Raw genomic sequence first — 22,785 nt, forward strand, 5'->3', positions numbered from 1 at the left:
GGTAGTCTCCACCTGATTCCTTACCTCTCAGTAGTGCTGTGATCTAGCCAGCACCAGGCCTTCCTTCCTGCAGGCTCCCAGAGCATTGTAACTCTTGGTCTGACTGACTGCAGGCAGTGGAGCAGCTAAACATCAAGGCAAAGAACTTTCGGGACCTGTTGACTGATGAGCCCTTCTCTCGACAGGACATCATCACTCTCCAGGTGAGTGTCGCCTCCTATAAGGAAAACCCACTCCATAACCTCTGTTCTGTTTCTCTTTCCTGCCCAGCTTGATTACCTCTCCCTTGATTGTATGGTTGTGATTCCTTAGCCTCTTAGCACCCCCAACCCCACCCTGGCCTTTGGCATGGGAAACTACCTCTGTGACTCTCATGGCTCCTACAGTGCCTCTCTGTTGTCAGGGGGCCTTATCTCTTTCCAACAGCCATCTCAGGGCATCTGAATAGCAGCTATACAGGCTGGCCCTGCTCCAGTCACCTTGAGGACTGGAATGGGCACATGCCTCATGCAGCATGAAAGTAGGGTATCCCTATAGTTGTTGGGGAACCTTGAGTGAACCCATGAGAACTCTGACATTGAAAAGCAAGGGCCACCAGGTTGGAGCTAAGGTTAGAGCAGGCCTATAGGAGCCACTAGTTCCCCTCTGTGGCTTGTTCCATACTGATTGGAGCTTGGCTCTATTGCTACCAGGCCATTCAGTAGCAGCAAGTGAAGCTTCATAACTGTGTTCCTCAGAGGGAGAGGATGTAGTTTGCCAGTCATCTGAGCAACTAGATGGTCTGTGCCCTATCCCTACTCATCCTCACTTGTCACCCAGCCTGCAGCAGAATCCCCTCTCCTTGCCTGCTCAATCCCTCAGTGCTGGCCTCCTCTTTGGGCACATGACCACCACCCTTTGCTGCCTGTGGCAGCTGTTTGGTCACAGTTCTGGGTTTACTCTCCTGGGTATTTTCTTTTGTTGTAGGACCCCACCAATTTGGACAAGTTCAATGTCTCCAACTTCTTTCATGTTAAGAATAACATGAAGATAACAGACCCAGGTACGTACAACCAGGGACTGGTCTGGGTGGAACATGGGCTGCACCCCCTAGGCAAAGCCACTGCCTTCCTGGGGTCCAGGGACTCCAAGGTTCTGGCCCCAGCCTAGCTTTGCCCCAAGTTTCCTGAATCCATGTTCAGTGTCTGACATTCAGAGAATCTGCCAGCTGCTTGTCATGGGAACCCCAAAAGGTCAGACTTGCTAGGACATCTCATTTTCCTTTCCTCAGCTCTGGTGGCCATGGGCACCCACCTGGATTTCTGTTGGCCAATGCTTTCTCTAGGGAGTATTGACAGAGGTGTCACTGAGGTGGAGGCTCTGGGTGACATCAGACTCATGTCTTGGGGGCAGCTGGGCCGTTTGTCTCTCTATTTCCTGTGGTAGGTCAGTGTCAAGGAGCCTACTGTGGAATGAAGTGGGAGCTCTCCAATTTTCTTAGCTGACTTAAGGCTGCTTTTGAGGACCCAGGAAGACTTGGGCCAAGAGTAGTTGGCATCAGTGCTGCTGAGAACAGCATCCCAGATACTCAGTGATGCACACTGTATGAACCAGTTAGAATTTAGGGCTGCTGAGGCTGAGCACACAGTTGAGGAGCTCTGACCTCCGGAAACCTGGAGGCCAAGTCTAGGGCCCAGGTATGCTGTTCCTTTCCTTCAAGTAACCAGCAGCATTCACCATCCTGCCTGGTGCATTTCATATCTGGAAAGACCCCAAACACATTTTAAATAGTTTTTTTTTTTTTGCAATACTGGGGATGGAACCCAGGGGTACTTGACCACTGAGCTATATCCCAACCCTCTGTATTTTTGTTTTTATTTTTACTTTGAGACAGGGTCTCACTGAGTTGCCAAGACTGGCCTTAAACTTGCAATCCTGCCTCAAACTCCTGAGTAGCTGGGATTTTAGGCATATGTACCACTGTACCAAGCTACGTAGATATATTTTTTTTATACTGGGAATTGAACCCAGAGGCCAGAGGCATTTTACTAGTGAGCTGTCATCTATATCCCTAGCTCTTTTTATTTTTTAGGTTGAGACAAGGTCTCACTAAGTTTCTAAGGCTGGTCTTAAACTTGTAATCCTCATGTCTCAGCCTCATGAGTTGCTGGGGTTACAGGTGTGTGCCACTGTGCCCAGAAAAAGAAAAAAAATTTTTTTAATATTTTTTAGTTGTAGGTGGACACAATATCTTCATTTTATTTTTATGTGGTGCTGAGGATTGAACCCAGTGCCTCATGCATGCTAAGTGAGTGCTTTACCCCGAGCCACAACCGTAGCCCAAGAAAAAAAAATTTAAGTTATAAAAGCAAAACATTTACTATTAAAGTGGGGGAATGTATAGATGAATGTAAGTAAGAAAATAAAAGTCAACCCTAAGCCTCTCGCCCATCCTAAGACTGCTGTTGACTGCATGGAGAAGACCTCTTCAGGCCTGGGACTAGGTACCCAGGGCACTGTGTGTGCTCAGAATATCTGGCCTTGGTGGACCCATCACTGCTGCTGCAGTACAATCTATGTTAGTAGTATGGGATCCACAACATATCTAGTGACCCTAGCCTAAACTTTCTGGTGGCTTCTGCTACTGTAGTTGGCTCTGGATTTCTGTCTCCATCATATCCATCTATGGATGCTTCTGTGGCTTGGCTGCTCAGGACCTCCCTGCTGTTTTGTAGATGAGGAAAAGGCCAAACAGGACCCATCTTATTATTTGAAAAACACAAACACTGAGACCCGAGAAACACTGCAGGAGCTGTACAAGGAGTTCAAAGGGGATGAAATCTTGGCAGCCACCATGAAGGCCCCAGAGAAGAAGAAAGTGGACCAGCTAAATGCTGTAAGTAGGCAGCTCTGAACCTGTGAAGTGATTCTAGGGCAGGGACTCATGGAGCCTAGGATACATTTGGAAGGGATGTGGCTGGGACCTTCTCTAGAACTGTTGTGGCCCTAAGGGCCCTGGATACTCAACTCTTAGGACTGCTGAGATAGCTGGGCCCCAAGAGGGTGAGGAGGGTCACACAGTCCTCCCGACTGAGTGTGAAAGAATGGGTGGTAAGCCAGGAACAAAAGAGTTGGTCAAGCTGAGGAAGGGCTGCTTTATGCCTTGGTCCCCTGACCTGAACTTGGGTGACTAGCTGTCTGCCTCCAGGGACTGTGTTTATATCTTAGGACACAGCAGTCTTAGAATATGCAGGTCTGAAGCTGGGCTTGGTGGTGCACGCCTGTAATCCCAGTTGCTCGGGAGGCTGAGACAGGAGGATTACGAGTTCAAAGCCAGCCTTAGCAACTTAGTGAGTCACTAAGCAACTGAGTGAGACAATATCTCTATATAAAATAGGGCTGAGGATGTGGCTCAGTGGTTGAGTGCCCCTGAGTTCAATCCCTAGTACCAAAAACAAAACAAGACAAAAAAAAAAAACAAAAAAACCCTGGAGGTCTGTGGTGGCAGGGAGACAGGGCCCACTTGGTACTGGAACCTACAGTAAAGCCAGGGAGACTTTCAGGGACTGCTGAGATGTTTGGGACCGCCTACCTGAGCTTTGCCTGGGATGTCCTGTCCATGTCTCCTTGAGGTTCCATCAGCAGTGGTAATGTTGGTATTTGTCCCAGTCTCTCAGGCCCAGATCTCTTTCTCCTCTGTGCAGGCATGACTGGTGAGCTAGATCTGCAGGCAGAGCAGAGGCTGGGAGTAGCTAGCTCTGAGTTTCTCTCCCCCATGAAGAATTAACGAACAAAATTTTGGAAAATTAAAAAGAAGTTCAGCTAGGTATGGTGGCACATGTCTGTAATCCTAGCTGCTTGGGAGGCTGAGGCAGGAGGATCACAAGTTCAAAGGCAGCTTTAGCAATTTAGCAAGGCCCTCAATAACTTGGCCAGACCCTGTCTCAAAATAAAAAATAAGAAGGGCTGGGGATGTTGTTCAGTGGATAAAAGCCCCTGAGATCAATCACTAATACCAAAAAAAAAAAAAAAAGTTCATTGCCTATAATCTTCCCAATGGAACACAGCCATCCTTAGCACATTGCATTTCTTATGGGCAAGCCCACTTTATTGTATTCTCTTTATTTATTTATTTAATATTTATTTTTTAGTTTTTGGTGGACACAAAATATTTGTTTGTATGTGGTGTTGAGGATTGAACCCGGGCGGCATGCATGTCAGGCGAGCACGCTACCGCTTGAGCCACATCCCCAGCCCCTTGTCTTCTCTTTAGAATAAAAAATAAATAACACTTATTAGGACTTTGTTTTTTTCTTGATTAAAGTGATCATTTTTTTTTCTAAATTTTTTTTATTAGATGTTGATTGATGGACCTTTATTTTATTCATTTATATGTGGTGCTGAGAATTAGAATTGAACCCAATGCCTTGCACATGCTAGGCAGATGCTCTATCACTGAGCCATAACTCCAGCCCTGAGATTATCTCTTAATGTAGAACAATTTGAAATCTTTAGAAACAAGTCCCTTGTATCCCTGGAGAAGGCTGGCCCTCTGTGATACTTATTCTCAGTGTTGACCTTCCATCATAAGTTGGAGCCTAGTTGAGGCTGTGGACCACTGGTTCCCACCCAGGCCAATTTTACTCCCTTGGGCCTGGCCTTGGCCTCTCCTTCCACGGCCTTTACCATGCTCCTTGTCCCTCTAGCCCTGCTGGCTTCCAATTCTGAGCACTGGGAAAGGCCCTTAAAATGCTGGCTGTCTCACTGGGACTGTGTGTGTGTGGTGGTCAGGGAAGCTGAGAGAGGGATAGGGAAGGACCTAAGCTGCATGTTTTTCTTGGCAGGCCCACTATTCCACGGGGAAGGTCAGTGCTTCCTTCACCTCCACTGCCATGATGCCGGAGACGACACATGAAGCAGGTAGCTGCCTGATTCTTAGGTCCCTGGGGACACAAGTTCACAGTAGCAGCATATGGGGCCTCCTTCCTGTCACATAGGTCCTGCCCATCCCCAACTTGGGTCCAGATATTTCCTGCACCCCCCTTTTAAGTACTGAGTCCCTGCCTGCCCCTTGTGGCCCTAAACCCCATGGTTCCCAGACAGGTCTGCCTATGAACAGGGCAGACCTTCAGCCTTCAGCTCCTGCACTGCCTTTACAGGTCAGGGGGACTGGGTAGAGGGGCTGTCCCAGGTGAAAGGTGGGATTGGAGCTTGGGCCTCTGTTTAACAGCTGCTATTGATGAAGATGTGCTACGCTACCAGTTTGTGAAGAAGAAGGGCTATGTGCGGTTGCACACCAACAAAGGTGATCTTAATCTGGAACTGCACTGCGACTTGGTAGGTGTGACAGCCAGTCCCCTCACCCAATATGAGGTCTTATCTGCATTCTTATTCAGAGGATGAGGTCTTTTTTTTTTTTAATATCTTTATTTTGTTTATTTATTTTTATGTGGTGCTGTGGATGAAACCCAGTGCCTCTCATATGTGAGGCAAGTGCTCTGTCACTGAGCCAAAACCCCAGCCCAAAGGATGGGGTCTTATTTCAGCATCCTTGCCTTAAACATGAAGCTATAGTTAGAATATGCTTGTAGCAAGTCCAGCTTGTCTCTCAGGGAAAGCTGAGGTGGTGTCCTGGCTTCAGTGTCAGGGGCCCTGTTAGCAGCATAATGTATCTCCTCAACCACTTGCTGGGCAGGTGTGGAGGTGTGCACACATTCCAAAAAAGGGACCCGACTCCACTTCTGCTCTGTAGTTGCAGATGTCCTGTTGTTTTAGTTTCTGGGACCATTCTTGACCCCTTGTTGAGGCTATACTGGACTAGGGTCTCTGTTGCTCTGTAGTCTGGGTAACTGCCCATCCCTGCTCATGATAAAGGCCCTGTGTGGCTTTTGTGACCCTAAATTTGGCTGCTTCATGCCTCAGAAGCATTGGGCTATTTTTCAGACACCAAAAACCTGCGAAAACTTCATCAAGCTCTGCAAGAAGTGCTATTATGATGGCACCATCTTTCACAGGTCCATCAGGAACTTTGTGGTGAGTGTCATCAGTCAGTATTAGCCACAGATGGACTCAGTGGGCATGGGGGAGCTGAATGGGCTTGTCTCTGCCTTGGGTGGGCATCTGGGCCAGGTCTTGGTGGCCTGTGTACATTTTGTAGGTGAATCCTCTATGAGATATCTTGAAGACTAGCTTTTAAGTTCCAACCCATATAGAACTGGGTTCAGGCAGAAAGATGGTCTGGAGGCCTGTTGTCCTCACTGAAACCTCAGCCCCTCTGGTGAGCCTGCCTTGTAGGTGGGGAATATGTTTAGGCAGGGCAGGCAGTGTAGTGGAAGGCAGCAGGTGGCCTCAGGCTGACTAGCTCACTGGCTTTTGTTCTTGCAGATCCAAGGAGGAGACCCCACAGGCACAGGCACAGGTAGGTACTAATGCTACACCTGTCCCTGACACCATTGGCTATTCCTTGGGATGTGAGGGGCAGGTTGGTGAGGTGAGCTCTGGATAGAGAATGTGGAAGACAAGAATTAGGATTATACCTTAACCAGCACTGTGTGCTACCTCAGGCATGTCCCTTTGTTTTCCTGTTTTAGGTGCTTATGAGGCCTGTAAAATTGGGGTAGTGGTGTCTTCCCAGGGCCTCAGAGGCACCCCTTCATCAGAAACAAAGGGAGGCTGGAGGGCCTTAGATCCTGGGCTGGCTTCCCTCCTGCTGAATCTCAAACCTCATACTGCCTTTCAGCTGCTTCACCCAGCATGGTGCAATGATAATGCCTTGTAGCTTTAGAGTTCTATTCCCTGGCTTTTTGGGGACAGGGCTGAGTGATCAACACTCAGCCTATGTGAAGGTGATGGAGTCCAGGGGAGGTTGGCAATGTGATGCCTCAGGTCCAAGGGCTTTTTCTAAAGTACTCCTGCTCCAATGAATTGCCAATACCCCTTGGGAATCAGGTTTTAGGGCTGCCAACTGACTGTTTTTCTTCATGTTCTAGGAGGTGAGTCATACTGGGGAAAGCCCTTCAGAGATGAGTTCCGGCCCAATCTCTCTCACACAGGACGAGGCATCCTCAGCATGGCCAACTCGGGGCCGAACACCAACAAGTCTCAGTTGTAAGTGTGGGTCCAGTTGGCCCAGTGGGGCTGCCATGGGATGACCTGGGGAGGGACCCAAAGTTTCCTGCAGTGTCTTCCTCTTCTTAAAGGTTGTGCTAGGCCCGAATCAAATCTAAATTATATAGCACACCTAGGCTGAGTGGGTATCCCTGCACTCAAAAGGGGGAGCCCCCTGGGCTGGGGATGTAGCTTAGTGGTAGAACGCTTGCCTAATTTGCATGAGGCTCTGGGTTTGATCTCCAGCACTGTTGCCCCCCGCAAAAAAAAAAGAAATCCCCAAGCAAGTTACTATTTAGAACTGCATGTGTTCCTATGAGAGCAGCATCCAGCAGTTTATCAGAGGTAAAGGCCTCTTAGAGGAAAGCCGATGGAACCGGACTGTGTGAGTGACCAGGAGGACATGCCAGGGGAGTTCAGTGTATTGGATTAGCACATTGGGAGGGAGGCATGCAGGGGACAGGTGCTGGAGGTGTAGTTGGGGGACAGAGAGGCCTCTGTGTATGGACCATGGCTACAGGAGGATGGCAGCAGGGCCTGTGGATGCCTGGTTATGTTGGAAGGAGTCAGGCACCTGTATTTTTAAAGAATAGGTATTCATATTTCATTTATTCATTACTTAAGAATTTGGCTTGACTTTACTTTTGGATATGTCATTTTTGAATGTGTGTGCTAGGGGTCAAACTCAGGGCTTACACCACTGAGCCACACCCCTGGCCTATATGTCTTTTTATCTTTTAGTGCGATTTCTTATGGTCCCCTGTTTTCCTGAATAAAACTACTTAAGAATTTTTATAATTTCTTTTATATATAATATATAAATTTATAATTTGTAGTATTTTTGTAAATGGATTTTTTCTAAATTGTGATTATTGCTTATGTAGAGTAAAACTATTTTATATCTAGCTACTTTATCAAAATTAGAGTTTTTAAGAAGAATTTCCTGGGTTTTCTAGATATTCAAGTCCATCAGTAAAATCTGGTGTCCACTTCCCTGTATGTGCCTCAGTCATATTGATGTCACTATGACCTGTTGGGGCAGAAGACATAGGCATCCTGCCACTCTGAAATGTGGTTTTGCCATCTGATAATATTTGTCACTGGACCTGGTTTTTAGGAGAGGTTAGATGAATTGCCAGAGACTTTTTTTATTACCCTTTGTCAAGATGATCACTTTTCTGTCCTCACTGTAATGTGGTCTTGGTCATGTGAACTGGCTTGATCAGGCATGGGTGGGAAAGGTGTGCACTAGCAGGCTTTATGGACTAGAATAGTTAAAATTATACTAGTGTCCCCAGGTGTTAATAGTTGGCCAAGGACAGCACATAATGATGTGCTGCTTCCCTCAGGGCTTCCTCTGTACACCCAGCCAGAATTTTGTCTGTTTGACAAGAATTTGACTCATGTGTCCCAGAATTTTAGTTGTTTCCATGGAATCCCGAGTTCTCTTTGTCTCAGTGCTGACATCTCCTTTCTCATTCCCAAGCAGTCTGTTCCTTCCTTGTTCATGAAAGATTTATCTGTTTTTAGTTTCTGTGTAATTGTTTTCTGTTTCTACCTTTGATTGCTTCCTCCAGTTTTCTTTTCACTTTCTCCACTTTTAGCTTTATTTACTCTTTACCATGAAGACAGATGAAGTCTACTTTTTTTTAGAGGTGCTAGGGATCAAACACAGGGCTTCAAATATGCTAGGCAAACTCTCTCACCAAACTATACCACCAGCCCTGTACATTTGAAGGGTGTATTCCTCATTCACAGCTTGCTGGTCATTGTTAGTTGCCCTCTTAATCTCTTCTCAGCTTTCTTTCTTTCCTTTTTTCCTTTTTTGTGTACTGGGGATTGAATCCAGGGCCTTGTGCATGCAAGGCAAGCACTCTACCAGCTGAGCTATATCCCCAGCCCTCCTCTTAACTTTATTTCCAAGTACTTTGGGTACATTTGTTTTTGTTGTTTTGTTTTATGGGGGGTACTTTGTTTATGGAATCTAACTTATTTGAATTAGGATCCCATTCTTGTGGTTGAACATGATGTGGAGTTTCATTGGTCATATATTCACATATGAACATAGGAAAGTTTTGTCCTATTGTTTATTTTTTTGTGACTGGGAAATAAACCCAGGGTCTTCTATCTGCTGGATAGGCCACTCTACCACTGAGCTGCACACTGTTTTTCCCAGCATTTTTTTTTTTTGGATACAGGGTCTTGCTAAGTTGCCTGGCTGCTTGCAAACTTGTGATCCTATCAAGGAGCTGGGATTACAGATGTGAGCCAATATTCCTGACTTACTTATTTTTTGCACCTTACTTATAATTTTTCAGATTAACTAGACTTTAAAACAATGTGGGCCATTTGCCTTCTTTTTTTATTTCTAATATTGTTTTGTACTAGTTCTGATAACTTTAGTATCCTCAAAGAATTTTATTTATTTATTTTTTTCTTTTTTTATTATTAGTTGTTCAAAACATTACAAAGCTCTTGACATATCATATTTCATATATTTGATTCAAGTGGATTATGAACTCCCATTTTACTCGAAGAATTTTAGACTTTTTTTTTCATCTTTGTTTTCCCTCACCTTTTTTCTTTTGTATCCTTCAAGCTCATTTTATTCTCTTTCTTAGCTTCTTTTACTGTGTTAGAAATCAGCAAGAGAACTGCTGGAAGGCAGAATTCAGGTCTGCATAATTGCAGGTTTGACATGAGACTTACTAGAGAGCCTTGTGTGTGGTCAGCCTGGTGGGCTCCTTTGGCCAGGTGATGTGTTCAGTGTGGCCTGGTGGTTCAGTCCTGTGTGTCTTGTTGGCAAGGCCTATGCTGGTTGTCAGGGATGGGGGTAGCATGATGCTATCACAGAAGGGTTGTGCTTACCTACTCCACTGCCTGGGGAGTAGCTTTGTGCCTCCTGATGACTTGCCCCCAAGACATTTCTTGCCTTCTTTCCCTTTTGATGTCTTCTTCTACCCCTTTACTTTCAGCTTTTTATATTCTGAACTTTGTAGAGCTTTTATTTAAAGGCATACACTTGGATTTTGTTTTATTTTAGTTTACCCTGACAGTATTTTTTGTTTGTTTTAGATATACACGACAGTAGATTGTATTTTGATATAATATATATACATGGAGTATAACTTATTTGAATTAGGATCCCATTCTTGTAGTTGAACATGATGTGGATTTCATTGGTCATATATTCATATATGAACATAGGAAAGTTTTGTCTGATTCATTCTACTGTCTTTTCTATTCCCATCTTTCTCCCTTCCCTTCATTCCCCTTTGTCTAATCCAAAGAATAATATTCTTCCTTCCCCCTCTCTTATTGTATGGTAGCATCCACATATCAGAACATTCAGCCTTTGTTTTTTGGGGATTATCTTTTTTTTTTTTATTATTGGTCGTTCAAAACATTACATAGTTCTTAATACATCATATTTCACAGTTTGATTCAAGCGGGTTATGAACTCCCAACTTTACCCCATATACAGATTGCTGTATCACATCAGTTACCCTTCCATTGATTGACATATTGCCTTTCTAGTGTCTGATGTATTCTGCTGTCTGTCCTATTCTCTACTATCCCCCCTCCCCTCCCCTCCCCTCCCCTTTTCTCTCTCTACCCCTTCTACTGTAAATCATTTCTTCCATTTATATTATCTTGTCTTACCCCTCCTTTCCTCTTATATATCATTTTGTATAACCCTGAGGATCGCCTTCTATTTCCATGCAATTTCCCTTCTCACTCCCTTTCCCTCCCACCTCTCATCCCTGTTTAATGTAAATCTTCTTCTCAAGCTCTTCGTCCCTACCCTGTCCTTGTTTACTCCCCTTATATCAAAGGGGTCATTTGGTATTTGTTTTTTAAAGATTGACTAGCTTCACTTAGCATAATCTGCTCTAATGCCATCCATTTCCCTCCAAATTCTATGATTTTGTCATTTTTTAATGCAGAGTAATACTCCATTGTGTATAAATGCCACATTTTTTTTATCCATTCATCTATTGAAGGGCATCTAGGCTGATTCCATAATCTTGCTATAGTGAATTGTGCTGCTATGAACATCGATGTAGCAGTGTCCCTGTAGCATGCTCTTATTAGGTCTTTAGGGAATAAACCGAGAAGGGGAATAGCTGGGTCAAATGGTGGTTCCATTCCCAGCTTTCCAAGAAATCTCCATACTGCTTTCCAAATTGGCTGCACCAATTTGCAGTCCCACCAGCAATGAACAAGAGTGCCCTTTTCCCCGCATCCTCTCCAGCACTTATTGTTGTTTGACTTCCTAATGGCTGCCAATCTTACTGGAGTGAGATGGTATCTTAGGGTGGTTTTGATTTGCATTTCTCTGACTGCTAGCGATAGTGAGCATTTTTTCATGTACTTATTGATTGATTGTATGTCCTCCTCTGAGAAGTGTCTGTTCAGGTCCTTGGCCCATTTATTGATTGGGTTATTTGTTATCTTATTGTCTAATTTTTTGAGTTCTTTGTATATTCTGGTTATTAGGGCTCTATCTGAAGTGTGTGGATTAAAGATTTGTTCCCAGGATGTAGGCTCCCTGTTTATCTCTCTTATTGTTTCTTTTGCTGAGAAAAAAACTTTTTAGTTTGAGTAAGTCCCATTTGTTGATTCTAGTTGTTAACTCTTGCACTATGGGTGTCCTATTGAGGAATTTGGGGCCCGATCCCACAGTATGTAGATCATAACCAACTTTTTCTTCTATCAGATGCCGTGTCTCTGATTTAATATCAAGCTCCTTGATCCATTTTGAGTTAACTTTTGTGCATGGCGAGAGAGAGGGATTCAGATTCATTTTGATGCAAATGGATTTCCAGTTTTCCCAGCACCATGTGTTGAAGATGCTATCCTTCCTCCATTGCATGCTTTTAGCCCCTTTATCAAATATAAGATAGTTGTAGTTTTGTGGATTGGTTACGGTGTCCTCTATTCTGTACCATTGGTCCACCTGCCTGTTTTGGTACCAGTACCATGCTGTTTTTGTTACTATTGCTCTGTAGTATAGTTTGAAGTCTGGTATCGCTATACCGCCTGATTCACACTTCCTGCTTAGCATTGTTTTTGCTATTCTGGGTCTTTTATTATTCCATATGAATTTCATGATTCTTTTATCTATTTCTACAAGAAATGCCGTTGGGATTTTGATTGGCATTGCATTGAACTTATAGAGAACTTTTGGTAATATCGCCATTTTGATGATGTTAGTTCTGCCTATCCATGAGCAGGGTATATTTTTCCATCTTCTAAGGTCTTCTTCTATATCTTTCTTTAGGGTTCTGTAATTTTCATTCTATAAATCTTTCACCTCTTTTGTTAGGTTGATTCCCAAGTATTTTATTTTTTGGGGGGATATTGTGAATGGAGTAGTTGTCCTCATTTCCGTTTCAGAGGATTTGTCGCTGATATACAGGAATGCCTTTGATTTATGCGTGTTGATCTTATATCCTGCCACTTTGCTGAATTCATTTATTAGCTCTAATAGCTTCTTTGTAGACCCTTTTGGGTCTGCTAGGTATAGGATCATATCATCTGCAAATAGTGATAATTTAAGTTCTTCTTTTCCTATTTTTATGCCTTTAATTTTTTTCGACTGTCTAATTGCTCTGGCCAGTGTTTCGAGGACTATGTTGAACAGAAGTGGTGAGAGAGGGCATCCCTGTCTTGTACCAGATCTTAGAGGGAATGCCTTCAATTTTTCTCCATTCAGAATGATGCTGGCCTGTGGCTATCATAGATTGCTTTTACAATGTTGAGATATGTTCCAGTTATCCCTAATTTTTCTAGAGTTTTGAACATAAAGGGATGCTGTACTTTGTCAAATGCTTTTTCTGCATCTATTGAGATGATCATATGGTTCTTATTTTTAAGTCTATTGATGTGGTGAATAACATTTATTGATTTCCGTATATTGAACCAGCCTTGCATCCCAGGGATGAATCCTACTTGATCATGGTGTATAATTTTTTTGATATGTATTTGAATCCGATTCGCCAGAATTTTATTGAGGATTTTTGCATCAAGGTTCATTAGAGATATTGGTCTGTAGTTTTCTTTCTTTGAAGTGTCTTTATCTGGTTTCGGAATCAGGGTGATGTTGGCCTCGTAGAATGAATTTGGAAGTTCTCCCTCTTTTTCTATTTCCTGAAATAGCTTGAAAAGTATTGGTGTTAGTTCCTCTTTAAAGGTTTTGTGAAACTCTGCTGTATACCCATCCGGTCCTGGGCTTTTCTTAGTTGGTAATCTTTTGATGGTTTCTTCTATTTCCTCTATTGTTATTGGTCTGTTTAGGTTGTCTATATCCTCCTGACTCAATCTGGGCAGATCATAAGACTTAAGGAATTTATCTATGCCGTCACTATCTTCTATTTTATTGGAGTATAAGGATTCAAAATAATTTCTGATTATCTTCTGTATTTCTGAAGTGTCTGTTGTGATATTACCTTTTTCATCCCGTATGTTAGTAATTTGAGTTCTCTCTCTTCTTCTCTTCGTTAGCATGGCTAAGGGTCTGTCAATTTTATTTATTTTTTCAAAAAAACAACTTTTAGTCTTGTCAATTTTTTCAATTGTTTCTTTTGTTTCAATTTCATTTATTTCAGCTCTGATTTTAATTATTTCTTGCCTTCTACTTCTTTTGCTGTTGTTTTGCTCTTCTTTTTCTAGGATTTTGAGATGAAGTATGAGATCATTTATTTGTTGGTTTTTTCTTTTTTTGAGGAATGAACTCCAAGCAATGAATTTTCCTCTTAGAACTGCTTTCAATGTGTCCCATAGATTCCGTTATGTTGTGTCTGTGTTTTCATTTAACTCTAGGAAGTTTTTAATTTCCTCCTTGATGTCTTCTAAAACCCATTGATCATTCAGCAACCTATTGTTCATTCTCCAAGTTATGCTTGATTTTTTTCCTTCCTTCTTTTATCATTGATTTTCAGTTTTATTCCATTATGATCAGATAAGATGCATGGTATTATCTCTACCCCTTTATATTGTCTAAGAGTTGCCCTGTGACATAATATATGGTCTATTTTTGAGAAGGTTCCATGTGCTGCTGAGAAAAAAGTGTAACTACTTGATTTTGGGTGGTATAGTCTATATATGTCAATTAAGTCTAGGTTGTTAATTGTGTTCTATAGTTTCCTTATTTAACTTTTGTTTGTAAGATCTGTCCAGTGGTGAGAGAGGTGTGTTGAAGTCTCCCATGATTATTGTATGTTGGTCTATTAGACTCTTGAACTTGAGAAGAGTTTGCTTGATGAACACAGTTGCACCATTATTTGGGGCATATATATTTATGATTGTTATGTCTTGTTGGTGTATGGTTCCCTTGAGCAGTATGAAGTGTCCTTCTTTATCCCTTTTGATTAACTTTGGCTTGAAATCTATTTTATTAGATATGAGTATGGACACTCCTGCTTGTTTCCGCATTCCATATGAGTGGTATGATTTTTTCCAACCTTTCACCTTCAGTCTATGAATATCTTTTTCTATCAAATGTGTCTCCTGTAGGCAGCATATTGTTGGGTCTTGTTTTGTGATCCATTCTACTAGCCTGTGTCTCTTAATTGGTGAGTTTAAGCCATTAACATTTAGGGTTATTATTGAGATATGATTTGTTCTTCTAGCCATATTTGTTTATTGATGTTACTAAATCTGATTTGTTATCCTCTTTGACTACTTTCCCCCCTTTACTGTCCTATCTCCCATTGTTGGTTTTCAATGTTATTTTCCATTTCCTCTTCCTGTAATGTTTTGCCAAGGATTTTTTGAAGAGATGGTTTTCTAGCTGCAAATTCTTTTAACTTTTGTTTATCGTGGAAGGTTTTAATTTCATCTTCTATCCTGAAGCTTAATTTCGCCGGATACACAATTCTTAGTTGGAACCCATTTTCTTTCAGTGTTTGAAATATGTTATTCCAGGATCTTCTAGCTTTCAGAGTCTGTGTTGAGAGATCAGCTGTTATCCTGATTGGTTTGCCCCTAAATGTAATCTGCTTTCTTTCTCTTGCAGCTTTTAAAATTCTCTCCTTATTCTGTATGTTGGACATCTTCATTATAATGTATCTAGGTGTGGGGGCTGGGGATGTGGCTCAAGCGGTAGCGCGCTCGCCTGGCATGCGTGCAGCCCGGGTTCGATCCTCAACACCACATACCAACAAAGATGTTGTGTCCGCCGAGAACTGAAAAATAAATATTAAAAAAAATATTCTCTCTCTCTCTCTCCCTCCTCTCTCACTCTCTCTTTAAAAAAAAAAAAATAATGTATCTAGGTGTGGATCTCTTATGATTTTGCACATTCGGCGTCCTGTAGGCTTCTAGGATTTGTGATTCTGTCTCATTCTTCAAGTCTGGGAAGTTTTCTCGTATAATTTCACTGAATAGTCTGTTTATTCCTTTGGTTTGGAGCTCTGTGCCTTCTGTATCCCAATGACTCTTAAATTTGGTCTTTTGATATTGTCCCATAATTCTTGGATGTTCTGCTCATGGTTTCTTAGCAGACTTGCTGAGCTGTCTATGTTCTTTTCCAGTTGAAATACTTTGTCTTCATTGTCTGATGTTCTCTCTTCTAAGTGATCTACTCTGCTGGTAGTATTCTCAATTGAGTTTTTAAGTTGGTTTATGTTTCCTGCATTTCTAGGATTTCTATTTGTTTGTTTTTTATTACCTCTATCTCCCTGTGAAATTGACCTTTTACTTCCTGGATTTGTTTGTCAATGTGATCTTTCATTGTCTGATTTTGCTGTCTCATGTCTTCCTTGAGACTCCAGATCATCTGAAGCATATATATCCTGTACTCTTTATCTGACATTCCATCTGTTGCAGCTATTACCTCTTCTAAAGTTGAGTTGACCTGCATTGCTTGTGGTCCTTTCTTGTCTTTTCATACTGCTCGCGTTTCTTTCTGCTTGGTGCAACTGTTGTGTTTTTGAAATTTACCCTCTATTTATTTATATTGTTCTTGTATAGTTGGGAAGTCTCCCTTGCAGGGCGGGTAGTGGCTGTGCTCCTCCTCTAATTAGGGTGGTCTGTCTACCACGCTAATTGGTCGCAGGTCTGCCCCCACTGCGGGCACGGGTGGCTGTTCTGCTCTGACCCCACTCCAATTGTGGTAACGTAACTACCACACCCTGGGGTCGTTGGTCCTGATCTGGATGTGGGTGGCGGCTCTGCTGGGTCCCCACTCCAATTGGTGTGACGTGTCTACCACGCTGGCAGGCCTCTAGGCCGGTGGGTGGCAGTTCTGCACAGCCCCCACTCCCAATGGGGGTACCTGACTACCTCTCCAACGGGTTGCTGAGCCCCCTCCGGACCCGGGCGGCGACCCTGCTCCACCCCCACTCCAACCAGTGTGACGCGACTGCCTCGGTGTTACGTGTCCACCACGTTGGCAAGCTACCTGGCCTGTCTTGCCAGTGGGCCACTGGTATACCTGCCCTGCTTGCTCAGAAGGCAGCTCTGCACAGCCCGTACTCCAAATGAGGTTACTTGGCTACCGCGCCGCAGGTTCGCTGGTCCTATTCTAGGCGTGGGCGGCTTCTCTCTTCAGCCCCAGCTGCATTTGTGGTGTCATGATACCACGCCGGCGGGTCACTTGGCCTGCTCTGGGCGCAGGTGGAAGTTCCACTCTGCCCCCACAGCACCCAGCAGGACCCTGGCTGAGAAGCAGTCACCGCAGGTTCCCTAGCCTTGGGCCAAAGCAGCTTAGGTAGCAAGAACCCCGCCTTTCTGTTCCCGATACACTCTCCCCCAGCGGGCGACCCCCACGGGTTCCCCAGCCCCAGGCCAAAACTGTTCTGGGAGTCAGAACCCAGTCGCCCCAAGCTCAGCGCACGCTCCACTTGGAGCTGGCCTCCACCGGCAGTCTCCGCAGATTCCTCAGACCTGGGCCAGGTTAGCCCCGGGAACCCGAGTCCCGCTGCTCAGTGCCTGGCGCACGCCTTGCCAGGCAGGAGCCTCTAAGAGTATTCTCCACAAGATCCCCAGTCCCGATCCTGAGCAAGAAATCTGTCTGCTAGACGCAGGCAAATACCAGCCTGAAATCCCCTGTTCCGTAGCTGAATGAGCTGAGATCAGTAGAACAATGGGATGATTATATCATCTCACCGAGATGGCGGCTGCTGTCCTCCTCTGTGGTCCGACCGGTGACTGAACCACCGCTTCTCTCCTGTCTCAAAGCCGGAACTCAGCACTAAGTGCTGCCAATGTATCACTGGCGGGAGCCCCCCGAATCCGTGTCGCTGTTCCCCCGCTCCGGCACCTTGCCGATCCCCAGCGCGCACCACAGACTCCAGCCGCGGGGCGATCGCTTATCAGGCTATGCGACCCTCCGTGCGGAGAAATGGAGCTCCCACAGCCGAACCTCGCACGATGGAAATCTGTCCACTAGATTCTGGAGCACCTCAATTTCACTGGAAATTCCCAACAAGATAGCCTTCAGCCGTTTCTCATCGTCTTTCTCTGGCTCAGTGACGCGGCACACTGGGGTGATGCACTCCCTTCGCCGCCATCTTCTGGTCTCCCTGGGATTATCTTTTTTCACTTAGCATGATAGTCTCCAGTTTCATTCTTCTTTATAGTTGAATGGTTGAGTAATGTTCCATTGTGTATATATCCCACATTTTCTTTCTTTCTTTCTTTCTTTCTTTCTTTCTTTCTTTCTTTCTCTCTCTCTCTCTCTCTCTCTCTCTCTCTCTCTCTCTCTCTCTCTCTCTCTCTTTCTTTCTTTCTTTCTTTCAAGAGGGAGAGGGAGAGAGAGAGGTTTTTTTTTTTTTTTTTTTTTTTTTAGTTCTCAAGCGGGCACAACATCTTTGTTTGTATGTGGTGCTGAGGATCAAACCCGGGCCGCACGCATGCCAGGCGAGCGCACTACTGCTGAGCCACATCCCCAGCCCTTTTTTTTTTTTTGTATCAAGGATTGAACTCAGGCGTACTTGATCACTGTGCCACATCCCCACCCCTGTTTTGTATTTTATTTAGAGACAGGGTCTCACTGAGTTGCTTATTGACTCACTAAGTTGCTAAGGCTAGCTTTGAACTTGCAATTCTCCTGTCTCAGCCTCCCAAGCTGCTGGGATTACAGATATGCATATGCGCCTGGCCACATTTTCTTTATCCATTCATCTGTTGAAGGACACCTAGGTTGGTTCCATAGCTTAGCTATTGTGAATTGAGCTTCTATAAACATTAATGTGGCTGCATTACTGTAGTATGCTGATTTTAAGTCCTTTAGGTACAAACCGAGGATTGGGATAACTGGGTCAAATGGTGGTTCCATTTCAAGTTTTCTAAAGAATCTCCATTCTGCTTTCTGTAGTGGTAGCACCAATTTGCATTCCCACCAATATAAGTGTACCTTTTCCTACACATCCTCACCAACATTTATTGTTACTTGTATTCTTTTTTTTTTTTTTGATGTGTAGATGGACACAACACAATGCCTTTATTTTTATGTGGTACTGAAGATCGAACCCGGGTCCCACCCTTGCTAGGTGAGCGGTCTACTGCTGAGCCCCAGCCCCAGCCCCTGTTACTTGTATTCTTTTTTTTTTTAATGTTTATTTTTTAGTTTCATGTGGACACAATATCTTTATTTTATTTTTATGTGGTGTTGAGAATCGAACGCAGGGCCCCGTCATGCCAGGCATGCCATGCTACTGCTTGAGCCACAGCCCCAGCTCCTACTTGTATTTTTGATAATTGCCATTCTGACTGGAGTAAGATGGAATCTCGTTATAATTTTAATTTGCATTCCTTTAATTGCTGGAGATGTTGAACATTTTTTTCATTTATTTTTTGACTATTTGTATTTATTCTCCTGTGAAGTGCCTGTTCAGTTCCTTTGCCCATTTATTTATTGGGTTATTTTGTTGTTTTGATGTTAAGTTTTTTGAGTTCTTTGTATATCCTAGACATTAATGCTCTAGCTGAGGTGCAGTTGGCAAAGATTTTCTCCCATTCTGAAGGCTCTCTGTTCACATTCTTGATTGTTTCCTTTGCTATGAAGAAGCATCTTAGTTTGATACCATCCCATTTATTGATTCTTGATTTTACTTCTTGTGCTTTAGGAATTTTGTTGAGTAAGTCAGTTTCTAAGCCAACAGGATGGAGAGTCGAGCTTACTTTTTCTTCTGGTAAGCACAGGGTCTCTGCTCTAATGCCTCAGTCCTTGATCTACTTTGAGTTGAGTTTTGTGCAGAGTGAGAGATAGGGGTTCAATTTCATTCTACTTCATATGGATTTCACTCTGTTTTCTCAAATGTGTGTTTATGGTGCCTTTGTCTAGTATTAGATAACTGTATTTATGTGGTTATATCTCTGCATCTTTTATTTTGTTCCATTGGTCTTTGTGTCTGTTTCAGTGCCAATACCATGCTATTTTTGTTACTAGAGCTCTGCAATATAATTTAATGTCTGATATAGTGATGCTTCCTGTGTCACTTTTCTTGGTAAGGATTATTTTGGCTATTCTGGGCCTCTTATTTTTCTATGAAGAACATCATTAGAATTTTAATAAGAATTACATTAAATCTGTGTAGCCCTTTTGGTAGTATGGCCATTTTGACAATACTTTTTAAAAATATTTTTTAGTTTTTTTATTTTTTATTTTTAGGTGGACACAATATCTTTATTTTATTTTTATGTGGTGCTGAGACTCAAACCCAGTGCCTCATGCATGCTAGGCAAGCACGCTACCATTTGAGCCACATCCCCAGTCCCCATTTTGACAATATTAATTTTGCCTATCCAAGAACATGGAAGATCTCCATCTTTTAAGGTCTTCTTTAATTTCTTTCTTTAGTGTTCTGTAGTTTTCATTGTAGAGGTCTTTTACTGATTTTGTTAGATTAATTCCCAATTATTGAATGTTTTTTGAGGATATTGTGAACAGGATAATTTTCCTGATTTCTCTTTCAGCTGATTCATCATTAGTATATTGGAATACAATTGGTTTATGGGTGTTAATTTTATATTCTATAAGACCTACTGAATTTGTTTATGAGTTCTAGAAGCTTTCTGGTGGAATTTTTTGGATCTTCTAAATATAGAATCATGTCGTTGGCAAATAGGGATAGTTTGAGTTCTCCTTTTCCTATTTGTATCCCTTTTGATTTCTTTCTTTTGTCTAATTGCTCCGGCTACAGTTTCAAGGACTAGTTCGTATAGAAGTTCATTCTGACAGTCTTAAGTGTGTGCTTAACTTCCAGTTGGTATACTGTTTCCTAGGATCTTACTTTGTGTTTTCAAGTCACTCTTTTTATGTTTTTTTTTTTTTATTTTTATTTTTTATTTCTTCTTCTTTCTCCTTGTTTGAAAGTTAGATGTTTTAACTTCTGAGCTAAAGTATAAAATTACTAGTACATCACCTTCTAGTACATTACCTTCCCCTAGACAACACACCTGGAGAGCTTTCCTTCCAGTCACCCCGGCCTTCTCACATGTCAGTGTCATTGTGCATTTTAATTCTTCCCCATTTTTATATCAGATTAGATGCAGTAATTTTCTGGGTCTTTGTGAATTTATATTACCCTAGTTTCTCAATTCCTTTACTCCCACTCTTGCGTGGCAGCCTCCTTTTCCTGGTTTGGTGTCCTTCGTCCTTCCAGCAGGGCTTATGGTAGTACAGGGCTCTGGTTCTCTCATCCCAGCTGGCTTCTTCTTAAAGCAGCCACTTGAATAGACTCAAGCAGGGCATGGGGTCTACCCAATAGGAGGTTGGTAACAGCCAAGGAGGCCAACTGCTGTGCTTTATTCTGGGGAGTCACAGATCTGGGGTTAATTTGGTGGGCCTTAGCTAACAACTTGTTTTGGACAGGCAGTATGTGGGAGTCAGATGTGCATGATATACATGCAGAAGCTGTGGGTTCGCAGAGCAGGCCCTGGAGGGCAGTGGGTTCCTGCTATGGACCCAGCAGTCACTGAGAAGAGCTAGGCTGGGTGGGATAGCTCACAGAATTCCCTCAACCTCTCTTCCTTCTTCCCCAGCTTTATCACATTCCGTTCCTGTGCTTACCTGGACAAGAAGCACACCATCTTTGGAAGGTAAGAGCAGCTGCTGCGTGAAGTTGGGGGTGTCCACTTGGGCCAGGCCATTCTTTCCCCAGCTGGGATCTCTCACTGCCTCTTCCTAACTTGAGCTTGTGCCTGTTGTGCCCTTGTAATGTTTCTGCTGAGGCTGTGGCTGTAGAGTGGGGTATGGGGTATTTCTGTGGAGAGTGGAGAGAGCTCTCCAGACCTGTTGGGTTGACAAGAAGAGACAAGTCCCAGCCCAACCTGGCCAGCTGCCCTGGCTCAGACCTTCCACTTTCCCACTCTGGGTACCCTTTGGATAGTACCCAGGTTGGAGGTCAGGGCCAGGTCCTATCTTTCTCTTCATGCTCCAGGTGTGGGGGTTGGCAGACTTTCCCATAAAGGCCTAGATGATATCTCCAGCTTGATGGGCCACATGGTCATCTGGGGTTCTGGCATAAAACAGACACAGAAATATGGAAGCAACAGATGTAGTTCTATCCAAATAACTGGGAGTTGGATCTGGACCCAGTTATGGTCTATTTACCTTCTCTCTTTCAGCCCCTCCAGCAGCTCTGCTGCTGCCCAAGGAGTCAGGCCAATCTGATTGGGTGGTGATTTCATGGGGCCCCATATCTTGGGCCAGTTCCTATTCTGGTGTGCCTCAGGGACTTTGAGGTGTGCTGCCCCAGGGCACATGCATACTCACCTGTCCCTCTGCTCCAGGGTTGTTGGGGGCTTTGACACACTGACAGCCATGGAGAATGTGGAAAGCGACCCCAAAACTGACCGCCCTAAGGTATGTAGCCAGGGAAAGCATAGGGGCCACTGCCTAGTGGTGCAGGGGAGCCTGCTGTTTACTCATTCAACTTGCCCATATGCCACCAGGAGGAGGTCCGCATTGATGCCACCACAGTGTTTGTAGACCCCTATGAGGAGGCAGATGCCCAGGTAAGGAGGGCACAGTGCTACCACCCTGGGAGGGCTTTGGGCAAGCTATGTCAGTCCTCACTGGGGCAGAAGGACCTCCACATCTCCAAGACACTCCAGGTCACCCACAGTCCTGTTCCTCTCCAGATTGCACAGGAGCGGAAGAAGACACAGCTTGAAGTGGCCCCAGAGGCCAAGGTGAAGTCCAGCCAGCCTCAGCCTGGGAGCCAGGGCCCCCAGACATATCGCCAAGGGGTGGGCAAGTACATCAATCCAGCTGCCACGTGAGTAGGGCAGGTGGCTCTGCCATATCCCTCCCAAAAGCTAGGACCCATTTTCTACAGTGCTCCCATAGGCAGATCAGGCAGTGGCAAGAAAACCTAATTTAGACATGGGACTGAACTTGTGCCCTGGAGGACACTGCAGCCACAGGGACTATTCCATACAGGTTTGGGCAGGGCTTCTGTGCAGGCCAAAGAATCTCAGCACTGGGAGTTATGGGATTTCTATGAGGGGAGGGCCAGTAGAGGTTTCAGTTCATTTTGAGAGGGATGTGGGAGGGCATGGGCTCCTGGCACATGTGTGGCTGCTGTAGCGTGTTTGTTTTCTCAGGAAACGAGCAGCTGAAGAAGAACCATCAACCAGTACAGCTGCCTCCATATCCAAGAAAAAGCCCAGCCGGGGTTTTGGGGACTTCAGCTCCTGGTAGCAGCAGGTGGTTACTCTGGATCCTGGTAGGGATGAAGGGTTGGG

General features: G+C 44.0%; 1 protein-coding gene across 2 annotated transcripts in view; it reads left to right on the forward strand.

Annotated features, from left to right (window-relative positions):
* Nucleotides 1-22,785, forward strand: part of Ppil2 (peptidylprolyl isomerase like 2) — a 39,687-nt gene that overhangs the window by 14,468 nt on the left and 2,434 nt on the right. Inside the window, exons 8-20 of one of the 2 annotated variants that reach the window (XM_078038833.1) lie at nucleotides 114-203; nucleotides 967-1,042; nucleotides 2,715-2,875; nucleotides 4,824-4,899; nucleotides 5,210-5,316; nucleotides 5,905-6,012; nucleotides 6,364-6,397; nucleotides 6,969-7,086; nucleotides 21,079-21,135; nucleotides 21,829-21,901; nucleotides 21,991-22,053; nucleotides 22,180-22,316; nucleotides 22,645-22,747. In XM_078038833.1, coding sequence (XP_077894959.1) covers nucleotides 114-203; nucleotides 967-1,042; nucleotides 2,715-2,875; nucleotides 4,824-4,899; nucleotides 5,210-5,316; nucleotides 5,905-6,012; nucleotides 6,364-6,397; nucleotides 6,969-7,086; nucleotides 21,079-21,135; nucleotides 21,829-21,901; nucleotides 21,991-22,053; nucleotides 22,180-22,316; nucleotides 22,645-22,741 — 1,197 coding nt within the window. In that variant the 3' untranslated portion in view covers nucleotides 22,742-22,747. The remainder of the gene's footprint in view (nucleotides 1-113; nucleotides 204-966; nucleotides 1,043-2,714; nucleotides 2,876-4,823; nucleotides 4,900-5,209; nucleotides 5,317-5,904; nucleotides 6,013-6,363; nucleotides 6,398-6,968; nucleotides 7,087-21,078; nucleotides 21,136-21,828; nucleotides 21,902-21,990; nucleotides 22,054-22,179; nucleotides 22,317-22,644; nucleotides 22,748-22,785) is intronic. The other variant, XM_005334480.5, reaches the window with a different exon arrangement.

The sequence above is a fragment of the Ictidomys tridecemlineatus genome, chromosome 2, assembly GCF_052094955.1.
Source record: "Ictidomys tridecemlineatus isolate mIctTri1 chromosome 2, mIctTri1.hap1, whole genome shotgun sequence".
Taxonomy (NCBI): Eukaryota; Metazoa; Chordata; class Mammalia; order Rodentia; family Sciuridae; genus Ictidomys; species Ictidomys tridecemlineatus.